A 17,706-nucleotide genomic window follows, 5' to 3' on the forward strand; every position below is an offset into this window, starting at 1 on the left:
CTTTTAGTTTTACTCTGTTAGTAGCATTTACCATTTTCATGCTACGCTTCATTTTCACTTATCTTCCTCTCCATTTTCTCTATAAGTTAAAGGAGAAAAAATATCTTTGCTTCTTTTTAACTTTATGAAATATCCATTATACTGACACCCAGTGGCCTGGATGTATGAGAGATTCTATAAAAATTTAACCTTTGTCATCATGTGGGGGCCAACTGTATGTAGTATAAATTCATGGCAATTTTATTCTTCATCTCATGTGAACTACACTTTATGACAAAATAATGATAATCACATTCATACATTGTTTTCTATTGTATGGTACTAAAAGTTTTCTTTTCTGCTTGTTCTGTATGCAAGTAATTTGAAAAGTACACTGTTAAATAAAAAATCTCTTCTTCAAGCAGAAATTTCTCAGATGCTATACTATATATTGTGTTTACATGAATAAAGAGATATTACATTGTTGCTTGCTAAGTGGCTCTAAGATTGTTAAATGGGAGGAATGTGGTGAAAAAAAAGACAATGACCAAATATTGTAAAGTCACTTTACACTGCAAAACATTTTAATTAAAGGACCTTTGAAACAGTGAAACAAAGAGTAGGTCAATAATCAATAATTTTACAAAGTTTATAAATACCCTGCCTTTGGACTGGAGAACAGAACAGAAAATGTACAATTAAGGCCTAAATAGGCAGTAGCACTAGAATATTTTGAATGAGTTTAAAACATAGATTAAACTTTTAGGATTTAATTTAGTTTATTAAATATTAAACACTAATTCTTAAGATGTTATAAAGATTTTTATGTGGTGCCAAATTAATTATATGTAAATGATTATCTTACTTGGTCTATATTTTACCCATAAGTTGTTTTTTTGTGTTCTTTTCTGGTTTCAGTACGATTATGTAACACTTTGGAAGAAATATACAGAATAACAAACCAAAACTTGAGGCAAGAATAGCAAATATCTCCACAGCTACAGTGAATTTTCCAGGAGAGCTGATGTAAGCTGGAATAAAGGTGATCCAAACTGCACAGAATATGAGCATGCTGAATGTGATGAATTTGGCTTCATTAAAGTTATCAGGCAACTTCCGTGCTAGAAAAGCCAAAACAAAACACAAGAGAGCCAGGAATCCTATGTAACCCAGTACAGCCCAGAAACTTATGATTGAACCCACATTACATTCTAAAATAACCTTTTCTTTGTAGAGCTTCAGATTTTTGAAGGGAAAAGGAGGTGAAATTGTTAGCCAAAGCACACAAATAAGGACTTGTATGAAAGTGAATGCAAGAACACTGAGCCTCTGCTGTGGAAGCCCAAACCATTTCATGACATTACTGCCTGGAAGTGTAGCCCTGAAGGCCATTAACACCACTAATGTTTTCCCCAGAACACAGGAGATGCAGAGGACGAAGGTGATACCAAACGCTGTGTGACGCAGCATACAGGACCACTCAGAGGGCTGACCAATGAAAGTAAGTGAACAGAGGAAACAAAGAGTCAGAGAGAAGAGCAGCAGGAAGCTGAGCTCTGAGTTGTTGGCTTTGACTATTGGAGTATTTTTATATCTAAAGAATATGACTCCTATTACAATTGTCATAAATGCACCCATAATAGATAAAACTGTTAGCAAAGATCCCATTGTTTCCTCATAGGACAGGTATTCAGTTTCTTTTTTTATGCATTCATCCCTCTGTGTATTTGACCAGTAGTCTTGATAGCATTGTTCACATTTTATAGAATCTGTGATGAAGGAAGAGAAGAATACAGCAAAAAAGAGAGAATTCAGATACATTGAGAAAGTTTTCAGAAGTATAAGATGATTTATGGTACTTTGTTGTTGTTACAAGAATCTACCTCCATATATTCCTTAAAACAAACAGGAAAATGACCTTTGAGAAGTTGATACTTAATTATCACAAGAAAATTTATTTTAACAATACTGAAAATATTTTATGTTTAGTTACCTTTTTTGCAGCAATTATTTACCTGTTATATTACTGATCTCTCCTTCTGCACATGGAACACAGTCAAAGCAGCACACAGGCTTTCCTTTCTGCACAGCCTTCCTGGTGCCTGGAGGGCAGTTTTCACTGCACACAGATATGGGGACCTATAATCAAGGAAAATATTTAAGTGCCTAAATATTATACAATGCATTATTTGCTAGTAATAAATGCACAGCTGTAAAAACTGACACTTAATGAGGAATCACCTGATTGGTATTTTGTGCCCATAGAACAGAGGCCATATTTACTGCTAATCGATTGTGAGCAGAGAAAGTGGAATCATAAAGTCCAACAGTGACAAATACAAACTCATCTTTACTTGTTTGCCAATTTATTATCTCATATCTTGCAGCAGGGTCACCATTTTCATCAAAATAAACTTCTTCACCTATTTTGGTTTTGAAATGTACTGTTTTGAGGTGTTCTAGAAACTAACAACATATGTAAACGTTATAGGTTATTAAAAGTATTATTATTTAAAAAGTCATTTTGCATTAAAGTTAAATACATATGTTTGGCTTGTTACTTAAGTTAGTACTTGAAATAGTGTTACCGCCTAAGAAGTGCCAAAGCTTAAGTGTTACGTTTGTGCTTTAAGAGGCTTTTAACTCACTGTAACAGGATCAGGCTGCTTGTTTGTTGGACATGTTTCTTTACAGCCCAGAAGGTCATGTAGGGCATGGGCAATAGCATAAACCCCTTTATACACATTATTGAAAATTGGCATCAGGTTCATGTCAGTGAAGGGGTTTTCAGTCTCTGAAAGTTTCTCTTCACCTGTGCACACTGGCAAATCATTGGCATCATTCTGCTTTGTATATCTACAATTAAACAAAGCTTCCCAGAATTTTGTAAAAATGGCACTTCCTGCTGTTTTCAGTGGATTTATATTCAGAATAAACTCCTTCAAACCTGTCACCTCAGATTTGACGATAGACAGCCCTATGGCTCCTTGCAACATCTTGTGCTTATCTATTGATGCCAATTCTGGGTCAAAGATCCAGGCCTCTGTTCCCACCCACTGGTATCCAGTTATATTGTGTTCCAAAAATAAATCCAACAAAACCGCTAAGTCCCAGGTGTCCAGAAACCCCACTATCACACGAGAAGTGGAGATTTTGATCTGTTCAATGATTCTCAAAACTTTCCCATGAGAATATGTCCTAAAAAATGGAAGGGAATATTCTAAGCATATGCCCAACTGCTCTGCAACTGTAGTGAATGCAGCCATCCCATTATTGCCATAGTCATCATCACTTCTTATTGCTCCCACCCAGGTCCAGCCAAAGTGCCTGACCATTTCTGCCAGTGCTCTGCTCTGGTGGTAATCACTGGGAATAGTGCGCAGAAATGAGGGATATTTCCTTTTGTCACTGAGACATTCACATGTGGAATAGTGACTGATCTTTAAAAAAAAACACATTCACTGTGGTATCTCAGGCATTATGATTAATGATGACTTTTTGTTTACTATCTATCAACTTTTATAACATCACATAACATTTCTATCAAAATGCATATAAAATATGTTCAGTCATGAACATGTGCACAAAATGTCAACTGCCTTAACAGCATATATACATGTAAATCAGTTATTTCTTATCTTTTGTTCTCATAACCTTTTAAATAGCTGCATTCATGCTGATTTATAATAGTTCTTACTAATAATAATAGTTCTTACTAATGGAATGCTGAAAGGTCCAATAGTCTTCGTAACGGCCATGGACACTGATGAGTACGACTCCCCTATTATGGCTTGTACTTGTGCAGGCTTTGTGCAGGGCTCACCCAAGACTGAGTTTTCATTTCCATTCATAAGTGCCATGGCCATTCTGACCCCCATTGCTGTAGAACCACAGGTGTCGTAGATTTTGTAGCCCAATGAGACACCAGGCAGTAAAGAGGAACTGTTGTTGATCTCCTCTACTGCAAAGATCAAGGACTGTGAATACTGGAAGGCTCTGAAATTAAGACTTGTTAGAAAACATTAAAGAGAAATAAGATATCATTTTAGGATGAAATCTTAAAATTAAATCTCTGCAATTATGCATGGTTCATGACAGTATTTAATAAAAATAAAGTCTGAAATAATTATTTTCTCATTTTGCTTACCTCATGCACTTTAATGGAGATGGTGTGACTGAATACGACAAGTTTGTGTTCTCCCATTTGCTATGAAAGGGGAAAATCCCTGCAACTATGATATGGCCATCCTTTGATAGTTGTGGGTATACAGACTCTCCTCGCAAGGCACAAGCAGTCTCATTAGCTTTGGAAAATTTGATTATAGCCATTACCACATGTACAAAGGCAAAAACAGGCTCCATCCACCTATATAGCTGAAGAATAGAAATAATGGGTTAAGAGCGTTTGGCAGGTGTGTTGTTTCAGTTGGTTGAACAGGAAGGATTTGTGCTATTTATATGGGTAGAAGGGCATATTCTCTATGGTAAACTGTTACTGGTGCCCTGCCATCAGAGGAGGGTAGACGTTTAAATGCAAGTAATGCTGCTGCAATTAATTGTACCTAAAATGTTACACTTTGAATTAAAGCTGCAAGATGATAGTTTTATGGAGTTGGTGACCATTCTGGTGAAAATATGTAATTGCATAAAATGATAATTACATTTAAATTGAAAAAACTTGGTAAGAACTCTGTGATGGAAAGTCTTCTGAGGACATAAGTAAATTATCTACTGTTCATCATATCCTTATCAGTTCATGTTGGATTTACATTATCAATGGTTACAATTTTTTATATTGACAACATAGTTTGTTGTGTGTAGTTATGGATAATCTATGTACCTGTAATGAATGCACACACGTAGAAGAACATCCAGTTGCAGAGGTTTTATTTTAGCAACCAAATTATTACGTGCAGTAAGACAGGTAAGCGTGGTCAGGTCGGTCCGAGGTCGATGCACAGGTACCGTTCAGGAGGTGTCCGAGGGTCAGGCAGGAGACGAGGTCTAATAAGCAAGCAGGAGTCAATAACCGGGAAAGCACACAGGATGAGGAAATGCTCGGTACGCCACATAGGAGCAATACTTTGCGACTAGTATGCGAGGAGGAGAAGCTTATAAAGGGGTAGGTAATGAGGGGAATAGTAATCAGGTGTGCACTAGAATTCTGGTGAGTCAGATTGGGGGGGTGTGCGAGTGGGCATGGCTGTGCCATGATGGTTGTTCTTGGGGTTCTTAACATTACACAGACAACAAGTAAATGCTTATATCTGAATAAATACTATGTCAGTGTTGTTTTAAATCCATAAATTAACTGGAGAGAGGATAAAAACAAATCACTTAATTACCCAATTAACATTTCACGTATCCAACACTGTTCAAGTATGAAAGCCTGAGTTATTTTTTTTCAAGCTATGCTACTCTAATGAGTTGTACATACAACATTACACTTTGAATTAAAGCTGCACCATCATAGGTTTAGGGAATTGTTAATCATATCCTTCTCAGTATAAATTTGGATTTGCATTTGAGACCTTTCAAATGCATATATGTTTGAAAATAAAACATGTATTTACCAAGTACTATGTTAAACTTTAGCTATAAGAGTGATTGATCAATCTGACAGTGACAATATAAACTCAGGGTCTAAGATCCAACTGGCTGGCACCCAACTTTTCTCCGTGGGCCTGTACCGCTTCCAGTTCACCAGATTTTACAAACCTCAACAGCAAAATCCAACAGCATGTATCTCATGTAGGCTGGCAGCCCCTTGATATCCCATGGAAGCAGAGCACTGAAAGGCAAGCTGGCTTTGTTCAGTGGACATGCAATGACAGGCTTAAGGAGTGACACATAAAAGATGGAAGACACCTGGCTACCCACAGGTAGGTTGACCTGTTAGGTGACTTAATTTATTCTTTCTTTAATGGTATAGGGTTCAACATACCTGGTGGTGACTTTATTGCTGGGACCCTTCTGATTGTCTCATTTCATGACTTCAAATTTGAATGGAACTGAATGATTTTGTAATCAAGGTCAGGACAGTTTTGCTGGTGTGGATGATTTCCACACAGTGGTATTACAAATGTCTCACATCAATATCAGAACACTTCATTAACCAGTCATTACTCTCTGATGTATTATCTGATTAACTGAAATGGGCAACAGTTATCCCATTATATAAAATTGATGACCTCACAGTATTTTCTAATTTACAGACCTATATTTTTTTCTTTGTATTTCCACAGACTTTCTAAAGAGATGCGTACAATGAGCTCACCAACCATGTTAATACATTCAATTTGCTATCTGTGCGTGATATGCTTTCTGGGAAAATCATTCTACCTCCAAGGTTTTGGTCCAGTTAACTCAGAAGATTTTCTGTGTGCTTGGTAATAATGAAATAACTATTAGAATATAGACTCTTTATTGACCTAGGTAAAGTATTTGATACAGTTAACAACAGTGTTCTTGGACAGATGCTACAGTATTATGGCATTAAAGACGTGGATCTAGAATGGTTCCAAATGTATTTATCATATAGAAAATATTGTGTGTCAATGCAAAACTCTTGATCTAGCTTCATTATCATAAAATGTGGTATTCCATCATAAAATGTGGGATCAATACAGGGACCAATATTGTTTTTAATATACGTTAATTGTCTTTATTTGGCAGCAAAGAATGGTTATCTTGTTTACTGATGACAACAATATTTTTATCTGATAAAGACCACCATAAATCAATTACATCTTTACTGAATTATCCAACACTGATCTAAGGTTCAAAACAAACAAACTGTCCTTCATTATTAAAAGGTACACACATGATGTTCAATCCCAAAATTCTAAAAAGGCAATTATATACCTCCACCAGTCTGTATATCCTGTCATACAATAATGTATGTCTAATGTACCAATTTTTTTGGCATGCTCATAGATGATAAACTCTGCTGGAAAGAGCACATTAATTTCCAACAAAAAAGCAAAAATATTGGTGTTATTAGAAGAGTTAAATTTCTTCTGCCAAAATCTGTACTACTTAACCTGTATTATGCATTGATTTATCCATTGTGTGTGTGTGTGTGTGTGTGTGTGTGTGTGTGTGTGTGTGTGTGTGTGTGTGTGTGTGTGTGTGTGTGTGTGTGTGAGAGAGATTTATACTGACCCTTCTTCTATGTTGACTAACTGAAACTATTACTTGTTGTCGGGTATTGTTTATTACACGGATGTTGACTAACAAATTATTGTACTTATTGTTTATTGCACTTATCAATGTCTAAGATAGAGCTTATGTATTTTGTACTTCGAGATATCAACATTGATCTTTGTATTTCTACAGTATTCTAGATCTTTGGTATATTGGATTCTAACCTACTGTACTGGCTAGGAAGTATTCTATGAGTAAATGACAAAGAACTTTTGTAATTCACTCTGGATAAGAGCATCTGCTAATTACCATAAGTGTAAATGTGCTAAACCATTAGAGCTTCACATAGGGCTCAGCCAACTCACTTCATACCAGAAACAACATCTCATAATTATAAGACATCTGACATGTTCAGAAAAATTTCCATCAAATCCGACCCAACTTTTGAATGAATATTCCAAGCTTTACACAGTGATTTACTACAGCAGAAGGACACTATATTTTAGCAGATATTTTTTTCCTCTTGACTGGAACAGGTCATACTTTTGTCCTGCTTTAAACTGATGCTATATATTAGTTTTAAATGAGAAACTATACATTGTTTTGTTACAAGCTATGTGACTCTTCTATTATTAAATGTGTCATGGACAAAGAACAAGCAGACAAAAAGAAAGAGAACAACTGAAACAATTAATGAAAATAATGAAAATTAACATAGTGTGCTACCTACAACAAAAGAAGCCAGTATAACGTTAATGATCGACAAATGCTCATATGACCTAAACAGTCTTAAATAAAATACAATATAATGACATAATATCTCTCAGCTGGTGTTGTTCCTGATAGACAACACACCACTGAGGGAGGTGTGGACAAACGGAGCATTGACATGTGTAAACACAAGAGAAACATAAACAAAGTCCATGTGTTCACCACCGCTGAATGCCAGTAATTGTTGGTAGGGGGACAACACCATGACATGTAATGAATATAGGGGAAAAGGACTAGTTAATCAATTTTGACAGTCCATTTACATTGCAAAACATTTTATTTGAATAGATTTTAGAACACAGAAATACAGAACTTGACAAAAAGTTTTTGAAAATATCCTGTCCATCATCTGTATAATAGAGAACCAAAACTTAAGGCCTAAATGGCCTGCATTTGTTGATTTTTTTAGAAGTTAAAAACATAGATTACCATTTTAAAATGTAAAATTACTCTAAATTATTGAACAGTAAAGATTAAAGTCGTGCTGGATATGCTTTATAAAATGTCCAATTAATAATTAGCTAGAACATAAACTATTACCTCACTTAATCGGTACTTTACCCATTAGTTGCTTTTTATTGTTCTTCTCTGGTTTCAGTATGATTATGTAACACTTTGGAAGAAATATACAGAATAACAAACCAAAACTTGAGGCAAGAATAGCAAATATCTCCACAGCTACAGTGAATTTTCCAGGAGAGCTGACGTAAGCTGGAATAAAGGTGATCCAAACTGCACAGAATATGAGCATGCTGAATGTGATGAATTTGGCTTCATTAAAGTTATCAGGCAACTTCCGTGCTAGAAAAGCCAAAACAAAACACAAGAGAGCCAGGAATCCTATGTAACCCAGTACAGCCCAGAAACTTATGATTGAACCCACATTACATTCTAAAATAACCTTTTCTTTGTAGAGCTTCAGATTTTTGAAGGGAAAAGGAGGTGAAATTGTTAGCCAAAGCACACAAATAAGGACTTGTATGAAAGTGAATGCAAGAACACTGAGCCTCTGCTGTGGAAGCCCAAACCATTTCATGACATTACTGCCTGGAAGTGTAGCCCTGAAGGCCATTAACACCACTAATGTTTTCCCCAGAACACAGGAGATACAGAGGACGAAGGTGATCCCAAATGCTGTGTGACGCAGCATACAGGACCACTCAGATGGTCGACCAATGAAAGTAAGTGAACAGAGGAAACAAAGAGTCAGAGAGAAGAGCAACAGGAAGCTGAGCTCTGAGTTGTTGGCTTTGACTATTGGAGTATTTTTATATCTAAAGAATATGACTCCTATTACAATTGTCATAAATGCACCCATAATAGATAAAACTGTTAGCAAAGATCCCATTGTTTCCTCATAGGACAGGTATTCAGTTTCTTTTTTTATGCATTCATCCCTCTGTGTATTTGACCAGTAGTCTTGATAGCATTGTTCACATTTTATAGAATCTGTGATGAAGGAAGAGAAGAATACAGCAAAAAAGAGAGAAATCAGATACACTGAGAAAGTTTTCAGAAGTATAAGATGATTTATGGTACTTTGTTGTTGTTACAAGAATCTACCTCCATATATTCCTTAAAACAAACAGAAAAATGTTTGACCTTTGAGAAGTTGATACTTAATTATCACAAGAAAATTTATTTTAACAGTACTGAAAATATTTTATGTTTAGTTACCTTTTTCGCAGCAATTATTTACCTGTTATATTACTGATCTCTCCTTCTGCACATGGAATACAGTCAAAGCAGCACACAGGCTTTCCTTTCTGCACAGCCTTCCTGGTGCCTGGAGGGCAGTTTTCACTACACACAGATATGGGGACCTATAATCAAGGAAAATATTTAAGTGCCTAAATATTATATAATGCATGATTTGCTAGTAATAAATGCACAGCTGTAAAAACTGACACTTAATGAGGAATCACCTGATTGGTATTTTGTGCCCATAGAACAGAGGCCACATTTACTGCTAATCGATTGTGAGCAGAGAAAGTGGAATCATAAAGTCCAACAGTGACAAATACAAGCTCATCTTTACTTGTTTGCCAATTTATTATCTCATATCTTGCAGCAGGGTCACCATTTTCATCAAAATAAACTTCTTCACCCATTTTGGTTTTGAAATGCACTGTTTTGAGGTGTTCTAGAAACTAACAACATATGTAAACATTATAGGTTATTAAAAGTATTATTATTTAAAAAGTAATTTTGCATTAAAGTTAAATACATATGTTTGGCTTGTTACTTAAGTTAGTACTTGAAATAGTGTTACCGCCTAAGAAGTGCCAAAGCTTAAGTGTTACGTTTGTGCTTTAAGAGGCTTTTAACTCACTGTAACAGGATCAGGCTGCTTGTTTGTTGGACATGTTTCTTTACAGCCCAGAAGGTCATGTAGAGCATGGCCAATAGCATAAACCCCTTTATACACATTATTGAAAATTGGCATCAGGTTCATGTCAGTGAAGGTGTTTTCAATCTCTGAAAGTTTCTCTTCACCTGTGCACACTGGCAAATCATTGGTTTCATTCTGTTTTATGTATCTACAATTAAACAAAGCTTCCCAGAATTTTATAAAAATGGCCTTGCCTGCAGATTTCAGTGGGTTTATATCCAAAATGAACTCTTTCAGACCTGTCACCTCAGTTTTGGGGATAGCCAGCCCTATGGCTCCTTGCAATATTTTGTGCTTGTCCATTGTAGCCAGTTGTGTATCAGATATCCAGGCCTCAGTTCCCACCCACTGGTATCCAGTGATATTGTGCTCAAGAAATACACTTATCAAAATCTGTAAGTCAAAGTTGTCAAGAAATCCCAGTATCACTTGAGAAGTGGAGCTTTGGATCTGCTCAATAATTCTCAGAACTTTTTCCCTAGAGTATGTTTTAAAAAATGGAAGGGAATATTCTAAGCATATGCCCAACTGCTCTGCAACTGTAGTGAATGCAGCCATCCCATTATTGCCATAGTCATCATCACTTCTTATTGCTCCCACCCAGGTCCAGCCAAAGTGCCTGACCATTTCTGCCAGTGCTCTGCTCTGGTAGTAATCACTGGGAATAGTGCGTAGAAATGAGGGATATTTCCGTTTGTCACTGAGACACTCACAGGTGGCATAGTGGCTGATCTAAATTCAGATTCACACAGTTATCTTCAGTAATAATTCTTTGTGTACTAGTGGTATTATCAAAACATTCAATTATAAGTCACTTATTAAATGACCTTGCAGCTGCCTTTTTCAGGTGCATCTATGCTTGAAATGCAGTGCTTATAGTCATAATGTTGATTAATATAACATTGCTTGAGTTCTTACTATTGGAATGCTGAAAGGTCCAATAGTCTTCGTAACGGCCATGGACACTGATGAGTACGACTCTCCTATTATGGCTTGTACTTGTGCAGGCTTTGTGCAGGGCTCATCCAAGACTGTGTTTTCATTTCCATTCATAAGTGTCATGGCCATTCTGACCCCCACTGCTGTAGAACCACAGGTGTCGTAGATTTTGTAGCCCAATGAGACACCAGGCAGTAAAGAGGAACTGTTGTTGATCTCCTCTATTGCAAAGATCAAGGACTGTGAATACTGGAATGCTCTGAAATTAAGACTTGTTAGAAAACATTAAACAGAAATAAGAAGATATAATTTTAGAATTAAAAAAAAATAAAATTAAAATTAATCTCTTCTGAGTATGTGTGGCTCATAACAGTATTTTATAACAAAATAATGTCTGAAATAATTATTTTTCTTTTTGCTTACCTCATGCATCTTATTGGAGATGGTGTGATCGAATAGGACAAGTTTGTGATCTCCCATTTGCTATGAAAGGGGAAAATCCCTCCGACTATGATATTCCCATCCTTTGATAGTTGTGGGTATGAAGATTCTCCTCGCAAGGCACAAGCAGTCCCATTGGTCTTGGAAAATTTGATGATAGCCATTACCACATGCAAGAGAGCAACAATAAGCTCCATCTACCTATATATCTACAGAGTAGAAACAATGGGTTAAGGGTGTTTGGCAGGTCTGTTGTTTCAGCTGGATGAACAGGAAGGATATGTGCTATTTATACAGCTGAAAGGACATATTCTCCATGGTAAACTGTTACTGGTGCCCTGCAGTCAGAGAAGGGTAGACTTTTAAATGCAAAAATGCCTTTTGGGAGTTTAGATAACTCACTATTTTTGTTTCATGTTTGAATTGTTTGTTTAAACAAAAATATACAATTTATGGTCCTTTATACTTTTTTAAAATTTTAACTAAATTACAAAAACACAAGAGTTAATCTGTTTATTTTCTAAAAAATATGTAATTGCACAAAATGATAATTGCATTCAATTTGAAAGAGTATTCAAAGAAACCCTGATAAGAACTCTGATGGAAATGTCTTCTGAGGACATAAGTGAATTATCTAATTAATGAAATCCTTATAAGTATAATGTTGGATTTGCATTTAAGACCTTTCAAATTCAGATATCTATGGAAAGAACTTCGAAAGCAATGTTTCTGTGGTCAGTATCATGAATAATCTAAGGGCATGTTCTCTGTTTTTGCATATTTTCTTAAATTCACTTTAAAAGGTTCTTACTTATTGTAATGGTGAGCAGTAAGGAGGTGGATGAGTAAGGAGCGGTAAGGAGGTGCATGTGCACAGAAGAGCAAGATTTAGGGTCAATCCAGATTCAGAGTTGTTAGTGTAGTCCAGGGTCATAGAGCCAACATAGAAAATACATAACAAAGAAACAAAAGCACACAAAGGCAAACGGGGAAGCAGGCTATAACAGAGGCTAGGATAACCATAGAGACGAGGAGGCAAAGAGTACAAACTTAAGGGTATGGGCTTCCAAACACATCAATAGAGACATTCATTCATTCAATGAACAGCCAAGACAAAGTAAACAAGACAGGGTTTAAATACATAAACTTAACAAGGCTAGAAAAGAGAAACAGGTGAGGAAAACCACAAGCGGGGTGGAGAACACTAAACTATGGAATAGAACCAAAACACACAAGACACGGAAACCATACAACAGGGAAGCTAGGAGGGACTAACTGACAGAATCCCCCCCCCCCAAAGCGCGCAACACTGGGGCGCACAAAAACAAGGCACACAAAACACTAAAACCAAACAGAACAGACCATAAACAGGGCTACGATGGGACACTAACAGGAACAGAACGGGCAAGACATGGAACAGGGAGAGGACCCAGATGAGACACAGGAACAGACAGGGCAGAAACGGGAGCCAAACATGGGACACAACAAGGAGTAGGCACTGGAGCAGAAGAGACCAAAGACACAGAAGCAGGAGACCCAACAGACACAAAAACAGGAGGAACAGGAGCAGAACCAACATAACAAGAACCAGGCACCGACGCAGAAGTGGGAACAGAATCCACAACAGACTGAGAACGACAATAGACTGGGAGGGAGGCCGAGGAGACACAAAATACGACAAATGACGAGGTACGACCAGAGGCACAAAAGGACGAAGAAAACAAAAACGTAAAACGCCGGGTAGAACGGGCAAGAACCCGGAGGTGGAGACAGCAGGAGACACAGGCTTGGGTGAGACGGGTGGTAGCCCAGAGGCGGCGGCAGCAGGAGACACAGGATAAGGCAAGATGGACAGGGAACATGAAGTTTTTGAGTCAGAAGGCAGGTCCAAGGACACTGAGGAGAGCAGCGACAAATCCAGGGTGCTCTCACACTGGGAACAGGAACTGGATCAGGTCAGGTGGCATCTCTTATGCTGGGAACAGGGACTGGATCAGGAAGAGCGGCATCTTGCATGCCGGGAACAGGAACCAGATTAGACTTGTGGAGTCTGAGACGTACCGAACTCGGACTGTGTAGAAACAGCCAGAGTTTCATCCCAGCAGAAAAGCCACCTCCCAGATTCTTGCTTTCTCGCTGCGTCCTTGTTTGGCTGTTCATTCTGGGTGGTCCAGGCTCATAGAGCCAACATAGAGATTCCAAGAATACATGACAACAAAGAAACAAAAACACATGAAGGCAAACAGGGGAAGCAGGCTATAACAGAGGCTAAGAAATGTGAAGGCTGGGATAACTATACAGATGAGGAGGCACGGAGTACAAACTTACAGGTACAGGCTTTCAAACATATCAATACAGACATTCAGTCATTCATTGAACAGCCAAGACAAAGTGAACAAGACAGGGTTTAAATACATGAACTTAAAAAGGCTAGAAATGAGGAACGGGTGAGGAAAACCAAACGAGGGGTGGAGAAAACTAAACTACAGAATGGAAAACATACAATATCCCTATATTGTGTGTTTTCCATTCTGTAGTTTAGTTTTCTAAACCATGGAAGCTAGGAGGGACTAACGGTGACACTTATAGCATGATGCCCATATGCTTCATTTATGGCATGTAATATATATGTGTGTGTGTGTGTGTGTGTGTGTGTGTGTGTACACACTGCCTGGCCAGAAAAAAAAAAAGGTCACCACCTGGATTTAACTAAGCAAATAGGTAAGAGCCTCCCATTGGATAATTACTGCATGGGTAATTATATTTCAGCTGGCAACAAGTTATTTAACCCTAACTGATGCAGTGAGTAGCTTCTCATTTGTTAAAGAACCATGTCAAAAGACATATCCTGTGGTCATGGAAAATATGTTAATCTGTTTCAGAAGCGTTAAAATATTGGCATGCATCAAGCAGAGAAAACATCTAAGGAGATTGCTGAAACTACTAAAATCGGGTTAAGCACTGTCCAACACATTATTAAAAAGTGGAAGGACAGTGGGGAAACATCATCTTCGAGGAAGAAACGAGGTTGGAAAAATCTTGAATGATCATGATTGGCGATCACTTAAATGTGTGGTGAAATCAAATCATAGAAAAACAATAGTAGAACTCAGGGATATGTTTAATAGTGAAAGTAAGAACATTTCCACACGCACAATGTTCAAGTTCAAGTTTGGTTTATTTGTCACATACATAGTCATACACAGTAAAACTGATTTGAGAGAGCTCTGTCCAAACTGAGGGAAAAAAAAGCAGGGGTACATAGAGAAATATATATCTATATATATACAAAATATATTAACAATGTATGTACAATATATGTATATTATGTTTATATACACAATGTACAATGTATATATGGATATGTATATATATGTATGTACACAATGTACAGTTCCATCCTACAGTTGAACATATTTACAGTTACATGTTACATGGTGGTGGTGGTCCCCACAGTTTATCAGTTTCCCTGATTAAGGGCCCAAATGGCCTGTGGGAAGAAGCTCCTCTTCAGTCTCTCTCTCTTGGTCTTCAGGGAGCAAAAGCGCTTCCGTGACCTCAACAGAGAGAAGAGCCTATTTTTGGGATGGGTGGGGTCCTTCACAATCCTCCTGGCCTTGGTCTGGCACCACTTGTAATAGATGGTCTGCTGGACAGAAAGTTCCGTATGAGTGATGCGCTCTGCTGAACGCACCACCCTTTGGAGTGCTTGTCTGTCCTGCTTGGTGCTGTTCCCAAACCAGACTGTGATGTTCCCCGTGAGGATGCTCTCGATAGTGCAGGTGTAGAAGTTTCACAGTACCTTGGAGGGCAGTCTGAAGTCTCTTAGGCTTCTGAGGTGGTAAAGACGCCGACGAGCCTTCTTTGCCAGGGAGTTGGTATGGCGGGACCAGGTCAGGTCCTGTGAGATGTGAACACCAAGGTACCTGAAACTATCTACTCTCTCCACTGTGGTTCCACTGATCCCCACAGGTTGGTAGTGCCGCTCCTGCTTCTTGCTGCAATCCACGATCCGCTCCTTTGTCTTACTGATGTTTAGGAGGAGATTATTTTCGTGGCACCAGTTTTCCAGGTGTTTAATCTCCTCCATGTAGGCCCTCTCATCGTTGTCCGAGATCAGGCCCATGACGATGGTGTTGTCAGCAAACTTGACAATGATGGTGGAGCTGGAAGTGGCTGTGCAGTCGTAGGTGTACAGTGAGTAGAGCAGGGGGCTTAGGACACAACCCTGAGGAGCTCCAGTGCTGAGGGTGATGTACAGTCGCACAGGGATGTATGCAGTCCTAGATCCTCCAACTTAGTAGTGAGTAGGGAGAGGATGATAGTGTTAAATGCTGAACTGTAGTTGACAAACAGTATTTTATCATAATTACCCCTCCCTTTGTCCAGGTGGGTCAGTGTGGTGTGGAGCAGATGTGCAATTGCATCATCAGTGGAGTGGTTGTGGCGGTATGCAAACTGCAGTGGGTCCATGGAGGCTGACAGTAAAGATGTGATGAAATCTCTGACTAGCTTTTCAAAGCATTTCATCACGACTGATGAGGGCAACAGGGCGGTAGTCATTGAGGCCGGAGGGTCGAGATTTCTTCAGGACGGGGACAATGGTGGATCGCTTGAAGCTGGACGGGACGATACCGAGCGTCAGGGAGAGTTTGAAGATATCGGTGAATACCAGTGCTAGCTGGTCTGCACAGGCTTTGAGGACTCTCCCGCAGATACCGTCTGGTCCTGCCGCCTTCCTGGTATTCACCCTTTTAAACACTCTCCTCATGTCACTCTCCGTGATGATGAGAGGGCGCTGTTCTATGGTGGGCTCTGTGCATGCACCGTTGGCTGCACCGATAGTACCATTACCATTAGCACTGCTACCATTAGCGCTACTAGATGTAGCCTCGAAGCGAGCGAAAAATGTGTTCAGCTCGTTCGCCAGAGACTCATCCGCACTCATCAGTCCAGAGGGTGGGCTCCTGTAGTCCGTGATCATCCGTAGTCCCTGCCACAGGGATCTAAAGCCACTCGGTTGGAACTGTGTCTCTAGTTTCCTCCCGTAGCGCCGCTTCGCCTCCGTATGCCACAGACTTGTACTCGTCCATAATCCCACTGATGATCCCCACGTTGTAGGCAGCAGTGCGAGAGTTCAGAGCCTCACCGATGGTTTTGTCCACCCAGGGCTTCTGGTTGGGAAACTTCTTGATGGTGGTTCTTGGAATCGTGTCGTCCACCAGTTTCCTCCTACTGCCTCCGTAAACTCGCTGACATCATCAGTGCTGCGCCGGAACATGTCCCAGTCTGCGTCATCCAGAGCGTCCTGCAGTGTGGCCACCGATTGGTCTGTCCAGCGCGCTACCTCCCTCTGAACCAGAGGTTTCTGTTTCAGCCTTTGTTTATATTTTGGTAGGAGGAAGATGGCGGTGTGGTCCGACTTATCAAACGGTGGATGAGCTAGTGCCTTGTAGCTGTCCTTGTATGGGGAGTAGCAGTGGTCGAGTGTCCTATTTCCCCTGGTGGGGAAGATTACGTGCTGGTAAAGGTTGGGCACTGCACACTTGAGATTAGCGCTGTTGAAATCCCCGACCACGATAAGTGTAGCGTCCCGGTGTTGTGCCTGAAACTGTGTGAGAGCCTCATGAAGTTCACACAGTGCAGTGTCCATGTTGGCCTGAGGTGGGATGTACACAGTGTTGATGATGACTGAAGTGAACTCCCGAGGAAGGTAGAAAGGATAAAACTTGAAGACGAGCAGCTCCAGGTTGGGTGAGCAGGAGCAGGCAAGAGTAACAACATTGGCATTGTTGCACCAGCTGTTGTTTACCATCACACATACTCCACCTCCTCTCGACTTACCCGAATCTGCCATCCTGTCCATATGGTGTACAGACAAGAACTCGGCTGGCTGGATGGCGTAATTTGGTACCACTGGGTTCAGCCACGACTCGGTGAAGCAGAGGAGGTTGCAGTCCCGAATGTCCCTCTGGAACTTTATCCTGGCCCGGAGGTCGTCGAGCTTGTTGTCCAGAGACTGGACATTGGCTAGCGGG

General features: G+C 39.3%; 2 protein-coding genes across 2 annotated transcripts; both read right to left on the bottom strand.

Moving 5' to 3' along the window:
• Nucleotides 1–547: 547 nt before the first annotated feature.
• On the bottom strand, nucleotides 548–4,910 carry LOC118241232 (extracellular calcium-sensing receptor-like). Its single transcript, XM_035525493.2, has 7 exons — nucleotides 4,820–4,910; nucleotides 4,127–4,353; nucleotides 3,696–3,987; nucleotides 2,628–3,419; nucleotides 2,221–2,445; nucleotides 1,995–2,118; nucleotides 548–1,748 (listed from the first exon to the last, which is right to left on the bottom strand). The coding sequence occupies exons 2-7, from the start codon at nucleotides 4,339–4,341 to the stop codon at nucleotides 850–852; spliced, it is 2,547 nt and encodes an 848-aa protein (XP_035381386.2). The 5' UTR covers nucleotides 4,342–4,353; nucleotides 4,820–4,910; the 3' UTR covers nucleotides 548–849.
• Nucleotides 4,911–8,168: 3,258 nt separating this feature from the next.
• LOC113567575 (extracellular calcium-sensing receptor-like) lies at nucleotides 8,169–11,904 on the bottom strand. The gene is made up of 6 exons (XM_026995631.3): nucleotides 11,651–11,904; nucleotides 11,207–11,498; nucleotides 10,229–11,020; nucleotides 9,822–10,046; nucleotides 9,596–9,719; nucleotides 8,169–9,345 (listed from the first exon to the last, which is right to left on the bottom strand). The coding sequence occupies exons 1-6, from the start codon at nucleotides 11,863–11,865 to the stop codon at nucleotides 8,438–8,440; spliced, it is 2,556 nt and encodes an 851-aa protein (XP_026851432.3). The 5' UTR covers nucleotides 11,866–11,904; the 3' UTR covers nucleotides 8,169–8,437.
• Between the last annotated feature and the right edge of the window lie 5,802 nt (nucleotides 11,905–17,706).

This window comes from Electrophorus electricus, chromosome 6 (genome assembly GCF_041902795.1).
Source record: "Electrophorus electricus isolate QZ-2024a chromosome 6, ASM4190279v1, whole genome shotgun sequence".
NCBI classification, from domain to species: Eukaryota; Metazoa; Chordata; class Actinopteri; order Gymnotiformes; family Gymnotidae; genus Electrophorus; species Electrophorus electricus.